The sequence below is a fragment of the Pseudorasbora parva genome, chromosome 7, assembly GCF_024679245.1.
Source record: "Pseudorasbora parva isolate DD20220531a chromosome 7, ASM2467924v1, whole genome shotgun sequence".
Taxonomy (NCBI): domain Eukaryota; kingdom Metazoa; phylum Chordata; class Actinopteri; order Cypriniformes; family Gobionidae; genus Pseudorasbora; species Pseudorasbora parva.
Window position 1 is genome coordinate 29,011,174 of NC_090178.1, and position 19,707 is coordinate 29,030,880.

Below are 19,707 nucleotides of genomic sequence, written 5' to 3' on the forward strand. Positions count from 1 at the left end.
ATTCACCCAAACATTCATTCTACTTTTGTGCTGTTTTCCCAAAAGGTTTCAATCTCTGTCACCCGCTTTGCTTTTACAACCATAGCACATTCCATTGTAAGCTACCATTCTTTTAAAATGCTTTAGGGTTTTATTTGCACATCCAATGTTCGTTATTTTCTGCAGTAATATGCCTTGTGAATAAATTTCATAAACACTTTCATAATTATGGCTTGTGGATACAAAACAGACATTGCTACAGACTTTTTATGACAAAGAAAATAGTAAATTGATTCATCTGTTCTAATTGTCCCTGAAAGAAACATTAAAAAGTTGAAATTTCACTTAACAAAAAGACATTCGTTACATACATACAACATACATCCTATGACATCATTTATAAACCCATTGTGATGTCTCTGCAACAAGTAATGACATTTGCAGGCTTAGAACAATTACAATGTGACATCACACTGAGAAATTTTCGAAGGCACTCCTCATCATCAGGAATGCATGAAGAATTGGAAAACAATGAGTGGCTTTGATGTTTGTGCTTCTATTTTCTACTCATAATTTCAAAAGAATTTCATGAGAAAGATATCTAAAACAAGTAAACACTAAAACCACAGAGGAAAAAAAATCACCATCATAATCATAAGATAACCATAACAACAAGAAGAAATTTCACCAATAACCATAATATTAACTGTCATAGTAATGACAATAACAAACACCAATGTATTACAGAGCTGTTAGGAAGATTGTCTTTAAGTTGTATTCATAATTCAGTAAGATACACACTATTTCCAGTGAAAAGTTAAATGAATGTGTTATCACCAATCCTGATGCTGATGTGATATAAACTACTCCTTAAACACTTTTACTGGGAGGCATAAATATTCAAATAGTCCGTAACTTATACTGTTCATTTTCATTACACTGAAAATTAACCAAGAGGTAAAAAGTCTATGACAAAAAAAAAGTGACTAGTCAGTGGTTTTACAATGTAAACTGATTCGTTTTCATTGGTAAACTGAGCTCCATTTCTCAGAGGTCAGAACCATACAGTAAATGATATCTGGCTCTTATGCGAACAATCTCACTTTACATTTGTCATTGTAATACTTACTTACTATTTTAATATTATTTTTTTGTTGTAAATAATGAGATTATTATCATTGAATAATGATTAAGCTGTGGGGTAACAGCTGTACCACTAACGCATGTGTGTTGTATAGCCCTTATTGATAAGCGTTATTGGTTATGAAGATATCAGATATGACGTGTTGTGGTCATATCTCGGTAACAGCAGATTCTCAAAATACAGGTTAGCTGTTTTGGCATGCCCGTATCCTCAGACTGTTCGCAGAGTCTCAGTTTTAACAGCATATACACATGGCTTCAACATGGAGATTCAAAAAGCAGTCCAGGAGGTTTGTCTTTATGCAAATGCCAACCAACACCTGAGCGAGATAATGGTACCGCCATGTTCTGCACTAATTTTATGCCAGAATATCATAACACACAAGTACATTGATGAGTGCCCTTACTCTTGAGTTGTATTCTTCATCTCAGATCCATATTTAATAGCTTAAGGTGAACCATTTGTCTACACAGTATACCTAAGAGGAGCATAAACGTATGTGCCTAGCATTACAGAAATCTAATTTATTCTTGTACTTTTGGTAGTCCAGCGTCCCTTATGATGAATCTCCCTTGCAAATCCCAGCACTTGGACATTGTAGAAAGTGGTGGCTCAGAATCCAAACAAAGTGCCATTGATCATTAATGAGTCTTTTTAAGATGGAGAAAAAAGATGATTGTCAGACATTTCTCTTGGTTTTCATCTGGGCTTTTCTGCCCAATTGTGTCCCAGAATGGCTTTCATCGATAGTTCAAAGCAACCTCCAGTTATGTACTGAAGTGCAAACTTGAGGCTTTAAAAACCCTTGTGTACTATTTTCAGGATTCCACCAAAACAAATTGAACAGAAACTCATTTGGTACATCCCTACTAAATTCATGAATAGGTGAAACAATGTATGGTAAGGCTTACTTTCTCTGTCTCACGGTATTCACAATTAATTAATCAAACAAGTTCATCGAATTCTTTAAGAGTCTCTGAATATGCTCCTCCGATTGTTCCATTATCATTCCTTTTGACGTATGTTGGAAAAACCCTGCCGCACTTCCTCATTATGATGAAGTGGATTAGGGTTTAAAAAGAGATAAGATCCAGCATTACGTTTGTCCAACTGTAAGTAGCTTTGCAGTTCATCAGTTGGGAATGGGATGAGCGCTCCACGTTCAACTGGTTCCTCTTATACAGATGTTAATTATTAGTCTCCCAGTCATTCCATCATAGTTATAAGATAAAAGCCATTCTCTGAAATATATGGCTCCATAGCAGCTATATCTGTAATGCGTAATAATGTAAGATATGTGAGGATAAAAACATATGACATAAAGATATGAAAAATGTCCACATCATGTGGAATTTATATTACACTCTATTGATATTCTATGCGGTAGATTTATAGGCAAAATGTACACAAATAAATAGTTGTATATGGCAGCTTTGATCATAATTATAGCGGCAATTTCATGAACATAAAAAGCACAAGAAGCTCTATCAAACCTGACTTATAACTGTTGTTATCTAATCTTATGTTGTGAATTTGCCACTATATACAATATATATATGTAAAAATATGGTGCCACCTCGATCTGTGTAGTTTCTCCCACTTCATGGCCCCCTACTTCAAAATCTGTTTCTCTGATTCCTTTACCATCCTCCTACTCCTTTTCTCTCTTCTCTCGTTATTTCTCTCCCTCTTCCACCCACTCTCTCTCTCCCACAGTCCCTCTACCATCCTCCAACTCTTCACACAGTCTATCTCTTACCCATCTTCTCCATTCCCTCCTTACCCTCTCCAGCCTCTTGCTCACACAGTAACCTCATTCTTGCTTCCTGTTCTAACCCCTTGGTTGGATGCCACTCCTCCTCCACTTCCCCCTCCACCAGGGATGAAGTGAAGTTGTTCAATGGTATTTTGCCTTTTAGCTGCAAATGCAAGCCTCCTGGCACTGTGTCCACCAAGAGTCCCTGTTCCCATGACAACTCCTGTTCCTGGCATGTCGCCCCATGCCACTCCTCCAACCCCGCCTCCTCCCAGGTGACCTGACATCGCCGCCGAATTCCGCTCCTGCTCTCGCCCCGAAGTTGGGTGCGAGTTCATCTTGATCATATGGTGACGGTCGAGTGACGGCGTGGCACAAACATTCTGCTGCGATTGAGCTTTCTGGTGGCTGACGCGGGGCAGGGTGGGCACCATTCCACCTCCACCTCCACCTCCACCTCCGCCTCCGCCAGTGTAGTCGCTCATTCCCATACCCATCCCGTCCCTTCCGCCGTACTCAACTCCGCCTATCTCCTCCTCTAGATGGTCTGGTGACATCAGCAGCCTCTCCTTGGACTTCTTCAGGGTGTTCTGGTTATTGGAGTTCTTTGATGCGCTGGCCATGGCTTTGTAGTATTGGTGCTGCTGGTTCTTCGAGAGCCTTGATAAAGTATTGCAATCACCAAGAGCAAGGAGCTGGTCTGTTGACTTGACGCGACGTGGCGGTTTGGAAAGCGTATCGTAATTCTGATTTTGCTTCGATTCCGGAGGTTCCAGAGGGTAAGGATTTGGAGTGTGGCTAGGGGCGGACTGTGGATGAGGTATCCGAGGACGAGTGGCATGGGTGGGAAGCGTGCCTCTTCCCCCCATCGTGTAGTCGCCACCCCAGGGAAGGTGATGCTGGGAGGAATGAAAGGAGGGAGGGGCGTTGTTTGGCCTTCGTTTGGTGGTACAGTAACCTGAATATTCCTCCAATCCTCCTTTCTCTGTAGGTGAAGGAAAGCATGTTTAAAAAGATCCAAAAACATGTTTAAAAAGAAGAAAAGAATAAACATTAGAGATGCACCTATATTTATAATCTAGTATAATGATTAAAATGATTCTGTGGTGAAGTAAATACTACAAAAAAACTTTTTAATTTCTACATGAAAAAGTTAGTTCAGGCAAGGATTTAAAAAACAAAGTAAATTATATATTATTATTCTATGTTATATTGTTAATAAAGTATAAAGTATTACAAAGGATACTTCTACTAAGTAGATATAACTCAATAAACTTGTACTGACCATGTTAAAGTTACTTATTTTCTTTGTTAAGTAGAGTTTATTTAAGTCCTTTGTGAAATGTACTTATCTGTGTGCAAAACGTGCAAAAAAAAAAAAAGTCAATACGTTTATATTAAGAAAATCAGATTTAAAGTTGTCCAAATGATCCGCAGCAATGCATATTACCACTAATAATATTTTTTTGATATATTTACAGTAGGAAACTTACAAAATATCTTCATGGAACATGATCTTTACTTAATAGCCTAATGATTTTTGACATAACAGAAAAAAATATATAATTTTGCCCCATACAATGTATTGATGGCTATTGCCACATATATACCCATTTTGTAGTTCAGGGTCACATATATTTAAATGTATTACATTTGTTTTTACATATATATATAACATATATTAACATATATATATATATATATATATATATATATATATATATAGAGAGAGAGAGAGAGAGAGAGAGAGAGAGAGAGAGAGAGAGAGAGAGAGAGAGAGAGAGAGAGAGAGAGAGAGAGAGAGAGAGAGAGAGAGAGAGAGAGAGAGAGAGAGAGAGAGAAATGTAATACATTTAAAGTAATTAATTTTCAATTATAGGAATAGCTGATGCTAACCAATAAATGCCTAAAATCTGTCCAATATCAATATTAAAACTTTATTTATTTGTTTGTTTTCTAATTTGTTTTATTGATTTATTATAGTGGCAAACATTTAAACTATTTTTAGTATTTTCTTGTTAACTCTAATTAACAAGAAAACACTAAAAACTAAATAATTTTAAAGTGAATTTATACATCACAACATTATATTGCACAAAATGGAAAATTACTTAATTTTGCTTAAAAAATACACGTAAAGGTGTTTATTATTAGTACTACTGAAATGATCAGATTTACTTTAGGCGAGGATTAGATGACGGCAAAATAATGTTACCAATACTGATAAATAATTACTCTCTAATATCCAATATGGAACCAATATACTGTGTACCCCAAACTATTCTTTTTTTTTTTTTTTACATGATTCGAGCTTCAAGAAAGAATGTCATTCAAACGTTCATCACAACCTACTTAACTCTTAATATAAAATCTACAACCTCCATCCCAGGACTATGTGTTTAATGTGAAACTTGATCCAATTAATACAACAATATTAGTACAATCCTATTTTATCCTTTACCTTGAGTTTCTTCGTCTTTCAGCTGATTAAGTCTGAGTCATTGTATCAGCCTGTATAACCTTTGCCTGTGCAGAACTTTCTTGTCATCCAACTGTAACTCACACTTCCCAGGAGGTTTCATGTCTAGCTGAGAGAGAGGCCTCAAGGCTTTATGCGTCTGTACAAGATTACGGGCGCTTTGCTATGGTTTGCCCTCATTAAAATGACCTTCACAAACATTTTTATCTCCCAAGCCAGCCAGTGAAACACTGACACTGCTTTAAATAAAAACCCAAGCGTACAGATAATTTTCCGTGAGATTCTGAGCCCCATATGTGTCCTCATCATTGAGCAGGTAATTTCTCAGTACTAAATGTCACACTGTTTTTGATATTCATCCATCTTTTTCTCCTTATTGCTTCTAAATTTGCTTTATGCCTTTGAAATTATGTGGGCTATAATAAGAAAGCAATCATGCCAACCTTTTATGTAATTCTTATAAAACATAATTTTCTTAAGATAAGAATCTTCCTCTCCAATGGTAATAAAGCACTCACCCAGACGCTTGAGAGACGAGTATCTGTTGATCTCAGGCTTCATGGCGGCTTCATACGAGGGTGGCAGCTGAGCCAGGTTATGTAGGGAGTGATGGAACGACGGCTGGGTCTTCATGGCGTTAGTATGCTTACTGGGCTTCAATGTGCCACCAGCGACCATCTGCATGTTGTTCATACGTGCTCCACGCTCTTTAAAGACACATATGCGCAATGATGGACGTTGAGGTTATTTCAAACTCAACAGTTTAGAATATACAACTATATAGAATTGTTGGTTTTACCTACCGATGGTGGCTGTATGTTTGGGGCTGGAGCCTGTTGTATGTATGAAGTTATGCTGTAGATTTCCCACTGCGAATAAGAAAAAAGGCATAAGGTGTTTGATTTGTTATGGATTTCTGCTTATATGTGCATGTCTTTGCGATAACTTACATTTAGTATGAATTTACAAAGCACATTTATCCATCTAATGCTATAAATGTTGCCCTATTAAGCTCTTTCTAGCTCCACAATGTGTTGAAAATTTTACACCGTCTGTTCATTCTAATGCCATCATATACAGCTTCGTGCTAAATAATTCACAAATGCCCTTTCATCATTTGGCTATTGCTTTTTCCCTATGCTCCTTTTTGTCCTGAATTTATACAGTTGGTACAGTTCACAAGGCTCAAGCTGAGATGGAAATATGAAAGGAAATCTGTTATAATGCAACGATACCTTCTAAGTGCAGTCAGGTCCAAAATTAGGTAAAATGATTTCACATTCATGAAATCATTGAATATAAATCAATATTTGACCCAGGGCACTTTGTTTCATGTTATAGCTGGTGACATGCGACTTTTAGCTTTTTTTATCCGTGTAGAAATACGATTTCATGCAAAGTTAAATACATACAATAAGGGGACATGCTTTTTCATTACATTAGCTTTATCAAAATAATATTAACCAATTTCAATTTTTAAGATTTAACTAGACAAAATGAGTTAAAATGACAGCAATTTGCTGATGCGAAGGGACAGATAACCTGGATAAAATAATACACATTTAGTTTTCTTTTTAAACCACAGATGTCACTGAATCTGAACACATTTAGCAGAGGATTATGCTCTTGTTATTCCCGACTTTTCATCTGTACATCACCATTTGAACTTTACTGGAGTTAAAGGATTTACTTTTTGTTACTAAATGATAGTGACCTGTGGATTTAATTTTCATATTAAAGTTTTGGTAACACTTTATTTTACAGTATAATTTTTGTATACACCATAAACCCTAATGCCCAAAATAATTAATTGGTTTGATTAGCACCAACTCAAATGAATGTCAAACAAACTTTTAAGAATATTTAAAACTTTACCTTTTCTTTTGAGTTCACAAAACAGACACATTTTAAGTCGCCTAAACTGTTTCACAGTTTTGTATTTTATGAACTTTTAATTTAAACAAATGTACAGCATGGTTTGCCATGACACATAAATGTCTCTAATGCTAAAATTAAGTGTTGTATAATGTTTTTTTTTAGCAAGATTAATTTTAAGTAGGAGATTTAGTAGTGTTTAATGTTTTGTTTTGCTAGTGTAGAAGAGTTTCTGTTATGTTGAGGGTTTTTTTAGGGGGGGGGGGGGGGTACCATCATGATGACTAGTAGAGCATGAGCTTATTTTGAGAACAGATATACAGCATGTTCTATTGCTGTACTCATGCTATCAAAGCATTGTGTTACCAATTAACAAGGTAGCATTTCTTGAATTCACTAGTTAAAGTTAGCTACGGTTTCACTACTACAAATATTTAAGTTGATCATTATGAAAGTTAAAATGTATGAGTTAGCTCAAATTTGGAAGTTAAAAGCAATTCAAATGTATGAGTACAAATTAAAACTTAAAATTACCTATCTTTTGTTTTTTGTTTTGCCAACTTATTCGGGTTTACAGTGTATTTTACATGTAGTTAGTTTAGTAATAACTAATTATGCATTATTACATGCAACTAACCCTAACCCTAAACCAAACCAAACACTAATCTGGTAACACTTTATTTTACAGTGCCTTTGTTACATATCTTACATGTGCTTAACATAGTAATAAGAGTAAAAACAAATTATGCATAATTACATGCAACTAACCTTCAACCAAATCCTAATCCTACTCTAACCCTAAAGTAAGCACATGTTGTTAATTAATATTACTCAGTACTTAAATGTACAATTACAGTGTAACAACGACAACTTAAAATAAAGTGTAACCCCTAATCCTTACCCTATTGTAACTAGTTACTTAATATTACTCAGTGTTTAAATGTATAATTACATTGTAAAATAAAGAGTAACCAACGTTTTTTGTCTTTTTGTAAATGGGTGATATGTGGATACGCAAATTCAGTATTATGATGTGTATGATAACAAATATAATTTTTTGTTTTTATTTTCAAATGAAAAATTAAGGGAAAAGGCCCCCTCAAAAATGGCCCGCAGTGGCATATCGTTGCTATTTTATAATTTCATTTAATAAATATTATGATTCTTAACATTGTAATTATAATGAAGTTATTAGATTATTAAAAATGTATATTAGATTTACACTTCATGGACTAATTAGGCTATATCACCAATCCAAATTAATACTTTATTGCTACTATAACATGTCTTCAGATAGTTTATATATAATTCATGCACAAATGCACGCTGTTCTTAATGGGGGGCATCACCCTCTGCATATGGAGATTATGTTTGAGTTTTTCCACTCACGTCTGTTGTCTTTATTCTGTAGTGTAGGATATAGATTTTTCGGGGGTCGTCCAAGCGTCCCCTCTCCTCCTCCAGTTCCCAAGGCTACGCTGTTGTTTCTCTCTCCCTCTTGAACTGGACTCGACTGGTGACGCAACATTTCCACAAGAGCCCTGACAGAGAAGGATGTAGAAACAATTAGTCCAGAGCAGTGGATTTCAACCCTGATCCTGGAGACCCACCACTCTCCACATTTTGTATGTCTCCCTCATTTAACACACCTGATTCAGATCATGACAGCTCAGTAGGTGAGAGTTCCATGAGATGCACTGTGTATCAGGCCTTATCCACACTAATACGTTTTAATTTGAAAATGCTTTCTTTTTCTCTCCATTGTTGGAATTCCATTCACACTGCGACAGTGGTTACATTTGAAAACGTTTTCGCATTGCAGTGTGGACTGTGAAAACGATATCGCATTTGTACCGATATATTCATTTTTATACCGGTATTGTGCCCGTCATGTGCTTTCATTTTTACACAGTTGCTAAAATATGTTACCTTGCACACTCTTCATATCAGAGTCCTGCAAAGATGAAAGTATCCGGATTAATGTAGACGTAGGCTCAGATAAGAAAGACATATGCAATGAGCAGTGGTGGGTCCCCAGGACCAGGATTTAACACCACTAGTCTAGAATAAAATTTAAGGTAGAACTCTCACCTGGGCATGTTGAGTTCTCTGTTCCTAGGCTGCCGTGATGCCTTGTGGAACGCAACTTTAATGGCCACCGCCACTGCCACAGTAAACGAGATGACTCCACCGATGACGTAGACGGTGTTGTTGCTCTGTTCGATGCGGCTGAGGTCCGGATGGGCAGGCAGTGCGGGCCTGGTCGCAGGGGGGGCTGTATTGGCCCACACAGGGGAATGGTAGTTGTGGCAGATGTTCTGGTCCAGCCTTCGAGTGCGGTCCGGACAACAAAATCGATAATGGCAGGTCCCACAGCAGTAGATGAAGTCATCCTTGGAGCAGTTAAAGGTGATGTCATACTGCCCCATGACATCATAATAACCTCGACACACGTCCACTTCCACCAGTTTGCGAGTAGGTGGAGCTACCTGCGCTGCTCTGATAGGGGCCTTTAGTGCATCAGTCGTTACATTCTTTGGCAGCATTTTCTGGGGCAGTGGCCTTGGAGGCATTTCTGCCGCTTCAGCTGGCTGCTTTGGCCTACGATTCATTGACTTCCCTCGCATAGCCCCACCGCTTTTAGAAAGGGGGTAAAGAAAGCCCCTACCCTGAGATCTGGGGTTGGGCGTCGGGGTGATGGCAACGGGCCCATTTGTTCCATTTCTGGAGGGGCCCGGGACGCTCGCAGAGGAAACATTAAGTGGGACAACGATTAGCAGGAAGAGAATGATGACACGCACTCGAGCTTCCAAGGTGGGCATCATCTTTACATGACTAATGCTGCTATTTTCTCTCGCTGACTCAACCCACTGCACAATGCCGAATTTTGTAAAAACAGCCTGCTTAGTGCTGTACGTAAAATATTCTTGTAGCAGCCCAGAGTCTATATCAAAACAGTCTCGAAAAAAAAATCTGATCTCAAAGTCTGATGAAAGTGAACGACGTGAATGGTCACACTCTGAGACAGCGTGAGAGAGAGAGAAAAATTATTTTGATGTGCTTTCAGCTTCAAGGTGAGTTATACAACACATATTCCCTCAACATGCAGAGCTTCCATCCAGCATATAGACAATATGTAAAACAATCCAAATGCATTGTGAGCAGGCAACATACAATTGGCTAGTTCTTGTATAAACAGGACATGAAAGAATATTTAACAAATTGTCAGTTTTGAACATATTAACAAGGCAAATATTCCCTTTTGTGGCTTTCTTCAAAAATATACATTTTCAGACAAACAGAATGATTTTCAGTTACTGTCCTCCTATTACTTCAATATCTAGTATTTTCATGACACATAAAGGCATTTAAGTTGTAGTACAACTGTGTACATTAGAAGTATTTAGGTTTAATTCTCTGTTTTGGCACTTATCAGGCTGAAAGTTTCATTTAAGAGAAAGGGGCTATTGTAAACATCTTAAAAATGTAAACAAATGTTTTGCTTGTCTTCTATTTTTTTGATCGATTTGGACACTCCTTACATTCAGCAATGGCACTTAAGTCTTTAAGCAGATTTCCCTGACCTGTTAACCTCCCTGAATGTTTACTATTATTAGCTAGTATAAACAATTTCCATACACTTGGTGAAAAAAAATAACCCCCGAAACTAATCTTCTTGTTCTTGTTTACGTGTTAACAGGACTACTCAGAATGGTGAACTCCTTTGAGGGTTTGAGGGCAGCGTGATGAGGAATAATTTTGAGTTTGTTCAGCATCTCAGCCTGCAAATCTCTACTGAACTAAAATGACTCTGCAATTCCTCATTCAGCATGCAAAGAATTACCAAATCACTGTGTTCTAATTTAAAGTAGTTAAAAGAAATCAAATATGAATTGAATCCTCTGTCATCATGCCCTGTCTTCACGTATTTTAGACATGCATTAGAGAACGACACACACACACACGCACACAGAAAACTGATGATGGCAGTAAAGATGTAAAACGTTTTCAAGGCTGATTGTCTTCACAATAGAAATTTCCAAGAAGAGTGACTATGTGTAAACCTTCCAGTCTCTTTCCAGTTTCTTAAGGTTCATGCAGCAGATATGCTTTTAATATAAACCCAGTTTTCATTGAAAAAGAGTTTGCTGAAGCTCTTGGTGAAATGGTTTAAAATCCCATGGTGTGGACATGGCTGTTTCCTCACGATTTTTGCAGGGTTGATCTTGGAATCCACTGGCAGTTATGAAGTGTTCAGTTATCAAGCGTTGAGCCTCTGAAAAGAAATCGACACACTGATGTTACATCCTACATGCACACACACACAGATCAGTGAAAGTTTTTGAAAGATCATATTTAGCTTGTCATCTGCATGGCAGCCTATTATTTTCATGTAACACATGTGGCATGTGACTGGGAGAAAAAAAAGGTATGCGACTAATGCAATTAATATAGAATCCACAGAATTCAACACAAAAGGGATTTTTATGGGGTTAGACTGTAAGTTTATACACATTAAATCTACATGAATCATATTTATTTAGCCAAGGAGACCATCCATGAACAAGCTCGTATTAAGCCCTTTTTGGGCATATGTGAAAAATGCACTCTCCAGACTTAAATGGTTGTAATTCGTGATTGCTTCGGAATACAGACCTTTTTTTAAGAAGATAGCAGATTATTGCTGAAGTGAAAGCACTTCAAATTAAAGTGTAAAAAAGTTATAGAAGTTTACTGTAAAAAAAAAGTACTGTATTAAACAATTAAGCAAAATATATATTTACAACATTAAATTGCTATAAAATCAAAGCCATACGCCTAACCAAGTTGATATCACAAAAATGGATTTTTTTAGGCGCTTTACCGAAAACTCTCCTGACGAATAAATTGTGTCACAATATCACTTCTATCAAAAAACAGTCACTAATGTTATGGAACCTTGAGTCTTAAGGTCTGTCCACTCCAAGGACGATAACTATGAAGATAATAAAGACATAGGCTAGTTCTATATCGTTCTCAATATTAAAGAATAACAGAGTTCACACCACATCTATAACGATAACAGCACAGAGAAACAATATCGTTGCGTTGGAATCACTTTCAGAACGATTTTATCCAGCTGATGAATGATAAAAACATTTACAGCCAATCAAACTCTATCCTTCTGTATCAAGCATTTGCAATTAAAGTAGCAAACACACTTAGAGTATAAACAGAAAGATATCGTCCACTGGTGATAGTTAAAGCCTGCTAAAAAGTTTTAATTTAACGTTTAAAGTTTTGGTAAAGCAATGTCCGATTTTAAAACCGTTTTCACAGGATGAATTTTGAGTTTTTAAGATTTCGAATGATACCTAATTTATGATGATTACTAAACAATGTGACGGAGAAAAAAAGGGGTTAAGGTTAAGGGGTTAAAAAAATCAGCAAAAAAGCAAATATTTATCCTTTTTAACATAATTGCTGTATATTCAAAATATTAAGCTTTCAATATCAATCAAAGTTACTAAGAAGTCTGTGAAACAAATGAAAACAACCTCAAAATATGTTGATGAAATTAGTCAAACTAAACACAACAAGCTTTTAAACAAATCCAATTTGCATTTCCAAAACACATTGAATACCTCATTAGTAGCAAGCTAACTTAATTTTTAGCCTTATCTGTAAAACCATCTCTACATACACAATGACCATTAAATTAGTCCTGGTTCTTTAATCACTTTGAATCGAATTTGGCCAAACTTGTGGGTCATTCCTACCGGACCTCAGAATAAGTGAGATTTTAGAACTGCTGCAATCGGATCAGTCCAGATTTATTAATAAATAGCTTGCTGCGATTTTTGAACCAAAGGTATTTCTGGAGTGTAATGAAATTGTATGATTTTGTTGATTTGAAAAAGTAAGATATTATGCACTGAAATATAGTAAAGCAAACTATCTTGAAAAACATACTTCACTACAGTAACAGTAATATATGTTGAACATTTAAAGTCGGCATGAAGTTTCGTGAGATGTGTATCTGAGTGAAATGGCTTTTTGAACAAGAAAAAAAATGTATGGCAGGACTTGCCATACATCGAAATTGATTGGATCTTCGGATTGTGACAGCTTGCCACATCCTCGCGCTAAAAACACGCCATCAGAGATTTCATGGTGACTTCAACATTTAGATTTAATATCTAAAGTCAAATTCAAGCAAGACTGCGATAGATATGCCCCTTAAATGTACTTAAACTTAAATCTAACATTTGTACTGAGTGCAATACAGCTGCAGATCTCAGCGCATGACACTGAGAAAGAAAAGGAGAGATGATGTGATGACCATTTGTCTAACGTGTTACAACAAGTCACTATGAATCAGAAGCATTGAGAGAAGTGAATAGTAGCAATGATCTGAACAAATAGTGATCAGTCCTTTTCAGAGTGCATAGCATGATGTATAACACGAGGGAGGGGTAGCGAAAGAGAGAGACAGAGAGAGAGAGAGAGAGAGAGAGAGAGAGAGAGAGATGCTGCTTTCCTGACACTGTAGGTCTATGTGTCAGAATGTATGTGAGGAAGTAAAGGAGACACAGTGTTATGCTAAAGTTATTCTGTAATCAATACCATATGCTTTATTTTTCACAATTGTAGGGGCCCGTGGAAAACCATCAAGCAGATAAAAGAAGGTTGGGAAAAGTATGAAAGGAATGAGAGATAAATGCAGGTTAGAGATTTAAATATGAGCACAGCATAACAAAAGTGCACAGAGCCAGAGGTATGACAGAGGAGAGGTGCTTTGTGTGTTTGTGTGTGTGTATGTGGGAGGGCAGTGTGTGGGTGGAAGAGAATAGAGAGCGTTCAGTGACACCACTTACTAACACACATACGCACGCAGTACACACAATATACAACACCGGGAACATACAGTGCTACATAGACAGTATGCTGGCTCACACAGGAACACCAAACACGCTCTTGTACCGCATATGACTCGATTCCCAAACACGCATTTTACAGGTATAAAAAACAAAACGGGGAGTACACAAAATCTGTTGTCCCAGATCAACAGGTTAATGCCATAAGAGAGACGTCTTCGATGTAATGAGGCACAGATATCCCCGAAGGAAACTGCACACATAAAAATCTGCAAGAAATACAGCATTAGCCAGGAAAGTATACATGTGACTGGCTGCTGCAGGCTGCAATACCAGTTATGCATCACGTCAACAGTGGCTGTGTGGCATCCAGCTGGTTCTGCTAAATTATTGATATATTTACTGAAAAAAATAAAGCAAAATGAATGCAGGTATTATTTTGGAACACACGGAAAACACTGTTGGACATGCTCAAAGATACAAAAATATGAAAAAAAAGATATTACTAAAAAAATTAAAGCTATTACATAGTTTAAATTCAAAATAAAAATATTAGCTAATATATATATTTTTTTTAACTAAATAGCATAATATTAAGACCATTCATCTGGGTACGAGAACTGTCATTATTAAAGTTAATGCAGATGTATACACATATTATATTATATTATATTATATTATATTATATTATATTATATTATATTATATTATTCATTAATGGGCAATACATTTAAATGATGTGTAGCAAAATGTTTTTAATGATTTAGTTATTACTGTGATTACTCAAATATGATACAATATTTTGATGCATTAAAAATATATATTTTAATGGTCAGACTATATTTACTGATTTATGTAATGTTGCAAAAAGTATTTTTCTAAAAGACTTCTGCTGATAACAAAATATTCTCAATTAACAGGTCATAACCTGCTAAGTTTGGCACCATTTTGTGCATAATTAATATGGAGAAAGGACTAATTTAGAAAAGACTTTGTACTGACATGATGCAATTACGTTTTTTTGCACAAACAGTGCAACAAGCGACCTACGTAGGAAGAATGTTTTTTTCAGTCTTTCGCCCATTGTATTTTGCGCGCAACTGCAGAAGTTGTGAGAGGAGACATTTCAGACATGGAACAGCGACCTAACGTGTGGCGCTGAGTGATTCATGTGGGCAATTTACAGGTTTTCACAGAAGCCAACCAAAGAACATCCTATATAATATTAAAAACGGTAACCTCTCATTTGCATGTCTATAATAAAGCGTAGGCCATTTCGACACCTCCTTGTCTATGTGAAACAGCGCGCGCCTCTACAAACTGGATTAGCTTTTCCTGAACACGGCACCCAATCAGCCAGGCACTGTGGGCGACTTCTAAGAGATGTGACACTAAAGATGTGGCGCATTCACAAACAGTTTCTAGAACCGTCAGAAACGTGAGTTCAAAGAAGAATCACGGACAATTCATCTGATTTGAGGGAATCGTGCTATTCTACTTCTATTTCATTGTATTCCTGTTGAAAAACACATCTGTTTTGGATGTTTTTCTCGACTTCTCTTCATCTCCCTCCATTTGCCTCTCTCTCTCTGTGATATTCAGTGCGTGGGTTGAGGCAGCTCACTCTCTCTTAGAATAGCACTGCAGTAGTTCAGACTTGCATAGAAGGGAGAGAACGAGAAAGAGAAGGATAGGATGAATAGACCTTCTTTACCCCTTCTAAACCCGGTTTTCTCTCTTGAAAAAAGACAGTTTGCCCTTTTCCTTTATGCTCCTGTGACACTGGGTTATTCACGGACCTGACCATAGCAGTCCATTGAGCCCTAAAGCCTATGCATCTATAACATTCTTTCATATTAAACATTAATATTTACAAAATGTAGGATTACCTTGTTTATGATCCTGTTAAGTGGATGAAACGAGACGTGAAAGCACTTGTTTTGCATCATGGACCATGTTTAGCTCTAGAGGAATGAGATGAGTAATTATCACATATATGACTTCTGTCATATGCAGTCCCAAAATGAGCATAAATTCTGCTTGGTGACAGCAAGTTTCACTTATTTCAATTTCCAAACAAGAAAACCAGCCTTAGGCCCTATATAAGCTGGGATATTTAAATAATATTACAAATACTAGGCCTATTACTAAAACTCAATATTTGAAGTGAATGTGTAGTGATTTAAATGAACAACATGGGATCTGTGCTAAAGGTTCGCTGAACTCTATTCGGCAAGACTTCTGCAACTCTGTTTGCTAAGGCCCCTTTTCTGTTCTTTCGAACTAAACAAACTAGGAAGCGTTGTAATTCACAAAGATAGACGTCCGATTTGTCATAATATCCTATAGTTTAGCACCTACGCTAATAGTTTAATAGTTTACTACCTATTGTGTAGGCCCAAAAATGCCACCAGGCTGTGATTCTGTCAACTTAACAACATAATGTAACATAAAGAACCACCGAACGTCATACCTGTAGAGAGACAAACCGCATGAAAAGTCCTCTGCGCAACCCACCTAACAAACCGGACTTTTGTTGTTCTCGCTACAGTCATATTCCCGAATAATAACAGGCTTTTGATATATTTCTTATAGCTGAAGGTGAAACTGTCGTATATCGACGTGTCTCTTGCGGATTGTGGAGCTGTAATTCGCACGAGGGCGAGTAGGTGAACATGACAAACCAGCGCGAGAGCAATGAATGGCCGTCTGCGTAGGCGTGAATGCATGTTTGCACGAAGGCTGATGTGGAGCCACCTTTACACTTACATATGTGCGTATGTACCTCAGACTCGATTGAAAACATAAAATGTGACAAGAACATGTCGAACATTTGTTTTTGTTTTGTTTTTTCTCCCAGCGCAAATCACGAAACTTCGATAAGGGACATAGAACGAAACATATGCGCATGAGCGATTGATCAGACAATTAGACGATCATGCAGCAATGTAGTTCAACTTGAGCGACTTACCTGAAGTGAATTCTGTTGATCCTGACGACAGCGCCAGTCTCGCATCTTATTCAACCCTGAGCGACGATGATGGCTGAGAAATTATTTCCACAAACTGTTGCAGCACTCCTCTATTGCTGACAGTCTCGTCTTTTGGTAACAAAACAACACCTGCAGTCACTAATTTCTTTGAAGGATTTTCTTTCACCTACCCCGGTTGTTTCCATGTTCGTAGCCTACTATAGATAAAGCATCGGTTTTTTACCTTTAGGCAGCAGCTCGTGCAGAACTTATTCGCGTGTTATCGTTATGTACTGTGAAAGTATTCCAGGTGAGATAACCTTTGCCTAAATCCCTCATATATTTTTAATAACGCTCAGAAAAAAGTACGCCATGAATTTCCCCCCTCTGTGTTGCTCCTTAACGTTGCTGTTAATCGACGCCGCCTGCAAAGTGTGCACACAAGAACATTCCGACCCTGTCACGAAACACCGGTGGAATGAGGCGGGTGTTCTCACAGAGGTCCGCTGCGCTGAATAGTGCGTTTATTGGTTTCGCGAGACGGTGTTGATGAGGCTTTGATACGTTGATTCCCGACCGCTTCAAGTGTTTCGTTTCTCAAACTACTTCTCATCCTTGCCACGATTATGGCTGGCTAAGCAATATGGTGTGTGTGTGTGTGTGTGTGTGTGTGTGTGTGTGTTGAGGGGAGACACACTGATCGGTTGCCATGGCAACGATGTCATTTTGTTTGTGACTCTAATAATCTTGATTCCTATAAAGAATACACGAATGGGACTACAGTAAAGCATCGAAATAACGACATATAACGTTTGCTAAATGTGGCGGATTTAGCAAAGAAAATGCAAATAAAACAAATGCACAAACAAAAAAACAACAAAAAAAAGAAAGGAAAAAAGCCAACCCTGCATGATGACACAGCCATATCCTATTCTTTCCCACAGCCTATAGTAAAAGCTAACCTTCCCATGATACTTAATAGAAAATATAAAGATGCCTAATGAAAATAGCACGATGTCAAATGATTTACACCGGCTGGTAGCTACAATAACGATTTTCATTCATTCAAACGGCTAATCTGACTCTTGAATGCATATAAGCTACTCATCATGGGTTTCTCTGCGATAAATACAACTTTGTATTAATTACAAGAAGTAGTTAACTAAGATTACTCATCAAGGCAAACGCAGGCATGATTAAATCGGCAATAACTATTTCTATAATTAATCTGCACCTAATAAATGAGCTGGAGTTGATAATCACACATCCTCTGCGGCGGTGCTGATGCATGCAGCCAAATACTGAACGCCTCTAGCTAAACGACAGCCGTCAATCGCCATTTCAGCACCATGGAGAGCGATGCAATCAGCTCTCAGCACAGCGCACTATCCTCGGAGGACATGAAATATTAACTACTCGGTGCGGTTCATTTGTTTAACTTGACACAGATTCTCACAGGTGAAAAGGGCGAGTAGCAGACTGGTTAAGGCCCATATCTACAGTGTGCCATAAACAGATTCGTTGAAACCTCTCTCTTTTTTTTGTGTGAAATTTATAAATAAATGCTTTGAATTTCTTCGATGTTGAATATGTTATTCAAACTCATATCTTCCCCCTCATCGGCTTCCCTTCCTACAGACAGCAATTAGCCGGTGTGCACTTAGCTTCCTATACAGGTGGGTGGACCGCTGTTTCGGCCGCTCAGACAACCTGCGACGAGAACTGATCATCCGTTCATAACGCGCGAAAATTACAGCCCGCAATGCGCGCTACGAATATGGAGAGAACCCCGAGTATTGGATACAATATTTCAAGGGGCCAAATACACCAAATAGCTTGTTTTTTTCACGTCTCAATCATTTTACAAAGCAAATATCGCTGCCAGGGTTCAGGAAGGTACATTTAAGACATTTGTCAGACAAGTTCAATACAATTTAAGGAATACATTTAAGGGAAAATACATAAATGTTCTCTCAATGTAAATGTCCAAGCACACAATGAGCTGCATTATTAGCAACACTTCAGTTTGATAATACAATTTCCAACAGATCTCCATTAGGTTACTTTGTTATTCATTTTTACAAAAATAGCTTAAAGTTTGAGATACATTTCTTGTGAATGTCATTTTATGATTTAAACACAAACAAATATCTGCCCGTAGATGGAAAGATACTTGTTCTTGTTCTAAAAAAAACCTAAATTTTGTTCAATTTCTCTGTAAACAATGTCATTTCTTAATGTTCTTGTATCTTGATCTAAGGATGTTTTGAATTTCTACTGGGAAAAAAAATTCTAATTTTTTTGCAGTGTATGCAATTTAATTTAGCAATTAAATGTAGGACCCTATGAAATCCATTTCTGTTTATATTGGTTTGTAGTTTATTCTGTTTGAATTTTTCTGGACTCTGCTTTAACGGGTTCATTTAAATTTGACTGACTTTCATTCATCTTTGGAACATAAATGAAGATATGTTTAATGAAATCTAAGCTTTTTGTCCCTCCATTGACAGTCTATGCAACTACCACTTTGACACATTTCAAAAAGTGTCAAAAGGACTTCTAAGGACTTCTTGTAATTAAAAAGATGGTAAAATGAATCCAATATGAATCAAGTGGTTTATTCAAAATTTTCTGAAGAGCCTCGAT

The 19,707-nt window shown here is 37.1% G+C and overlaps 1 protein-coding gene across 3 annotated transcripts; it reads right to left on the minus strand.

Moving 5' to 3' along the window:
- Positions 1-107: 107 nt before the first annotated feature.
- Positions 108-17,729, minus strand: LOC137083208 (protein shisa-7). Of its 3 annotated transcripts, none has more exons than XM_067448985.1 (7): positions 17,062-17,729; positions 15,980-16,054; positions 9,325-11,509; positions 8,623-8,774; positions 6,162-6,227; positions 5,877-6,065; positions 108-3,864 (listed from the first exon to the last, which is right to left on the minus strand). In XM_067448985.1, the coding sequence occupies exons 3-7, from the start codon at positions 10,056-10,058 to the stop codon at positions 2,924-2,926; spliced, it is 2,082 nt and encodes a 693-aa protein (XP_067305086.1). In that variant the 5' UTR covers positions 10,059-11,509; positions 15,980-16,054; positions 17,062-17,729; the 3' UTR covers positions 108-2,923. The 3 variants fall into 3 exon arrangements, with proteins under 3 accessions (XP_067305086.1, XP_067305087.1, XP_067305085.1); XM_067448986.1 differs by lacking the exon at positions 17,062-17,729 and adding an exon at positions 16,564-16,754; XM_067448984.1 differs by lacking the exon at positions 15,980-16,054.
- Positions 17,730-19,707: the final 1,978 nt, after the last annotated feature.

What these genes read in the sequence shown, in the direction of transcription:
- LOC137083208 (XM_067448984.1), bottom strand. Translation starts at nt 10,058, where the DNA reads ATGATGCCCACCTTGGAAGCTCGAGTGCGTGTCATCATTCTCTTCCTG. An exon ending in AGAGAACTCAACATGCCCAG is followed by an intron (nt 8,775 to 9,324) that starts GTGAGAGTTCTA and finishes CTTCTCTGTCAG; the next exon opens with GGCTCTTGTGGAAATGTTGC. An exon ending in CAAACATACAGCCACCATCG is followed by an intron (nt 6,066 to 6,161) that starts GTAGGTAAAACC and finishes GTGTCTTTAAAG; the next exon opens with AGCGTGGAGCACGTATGAAC.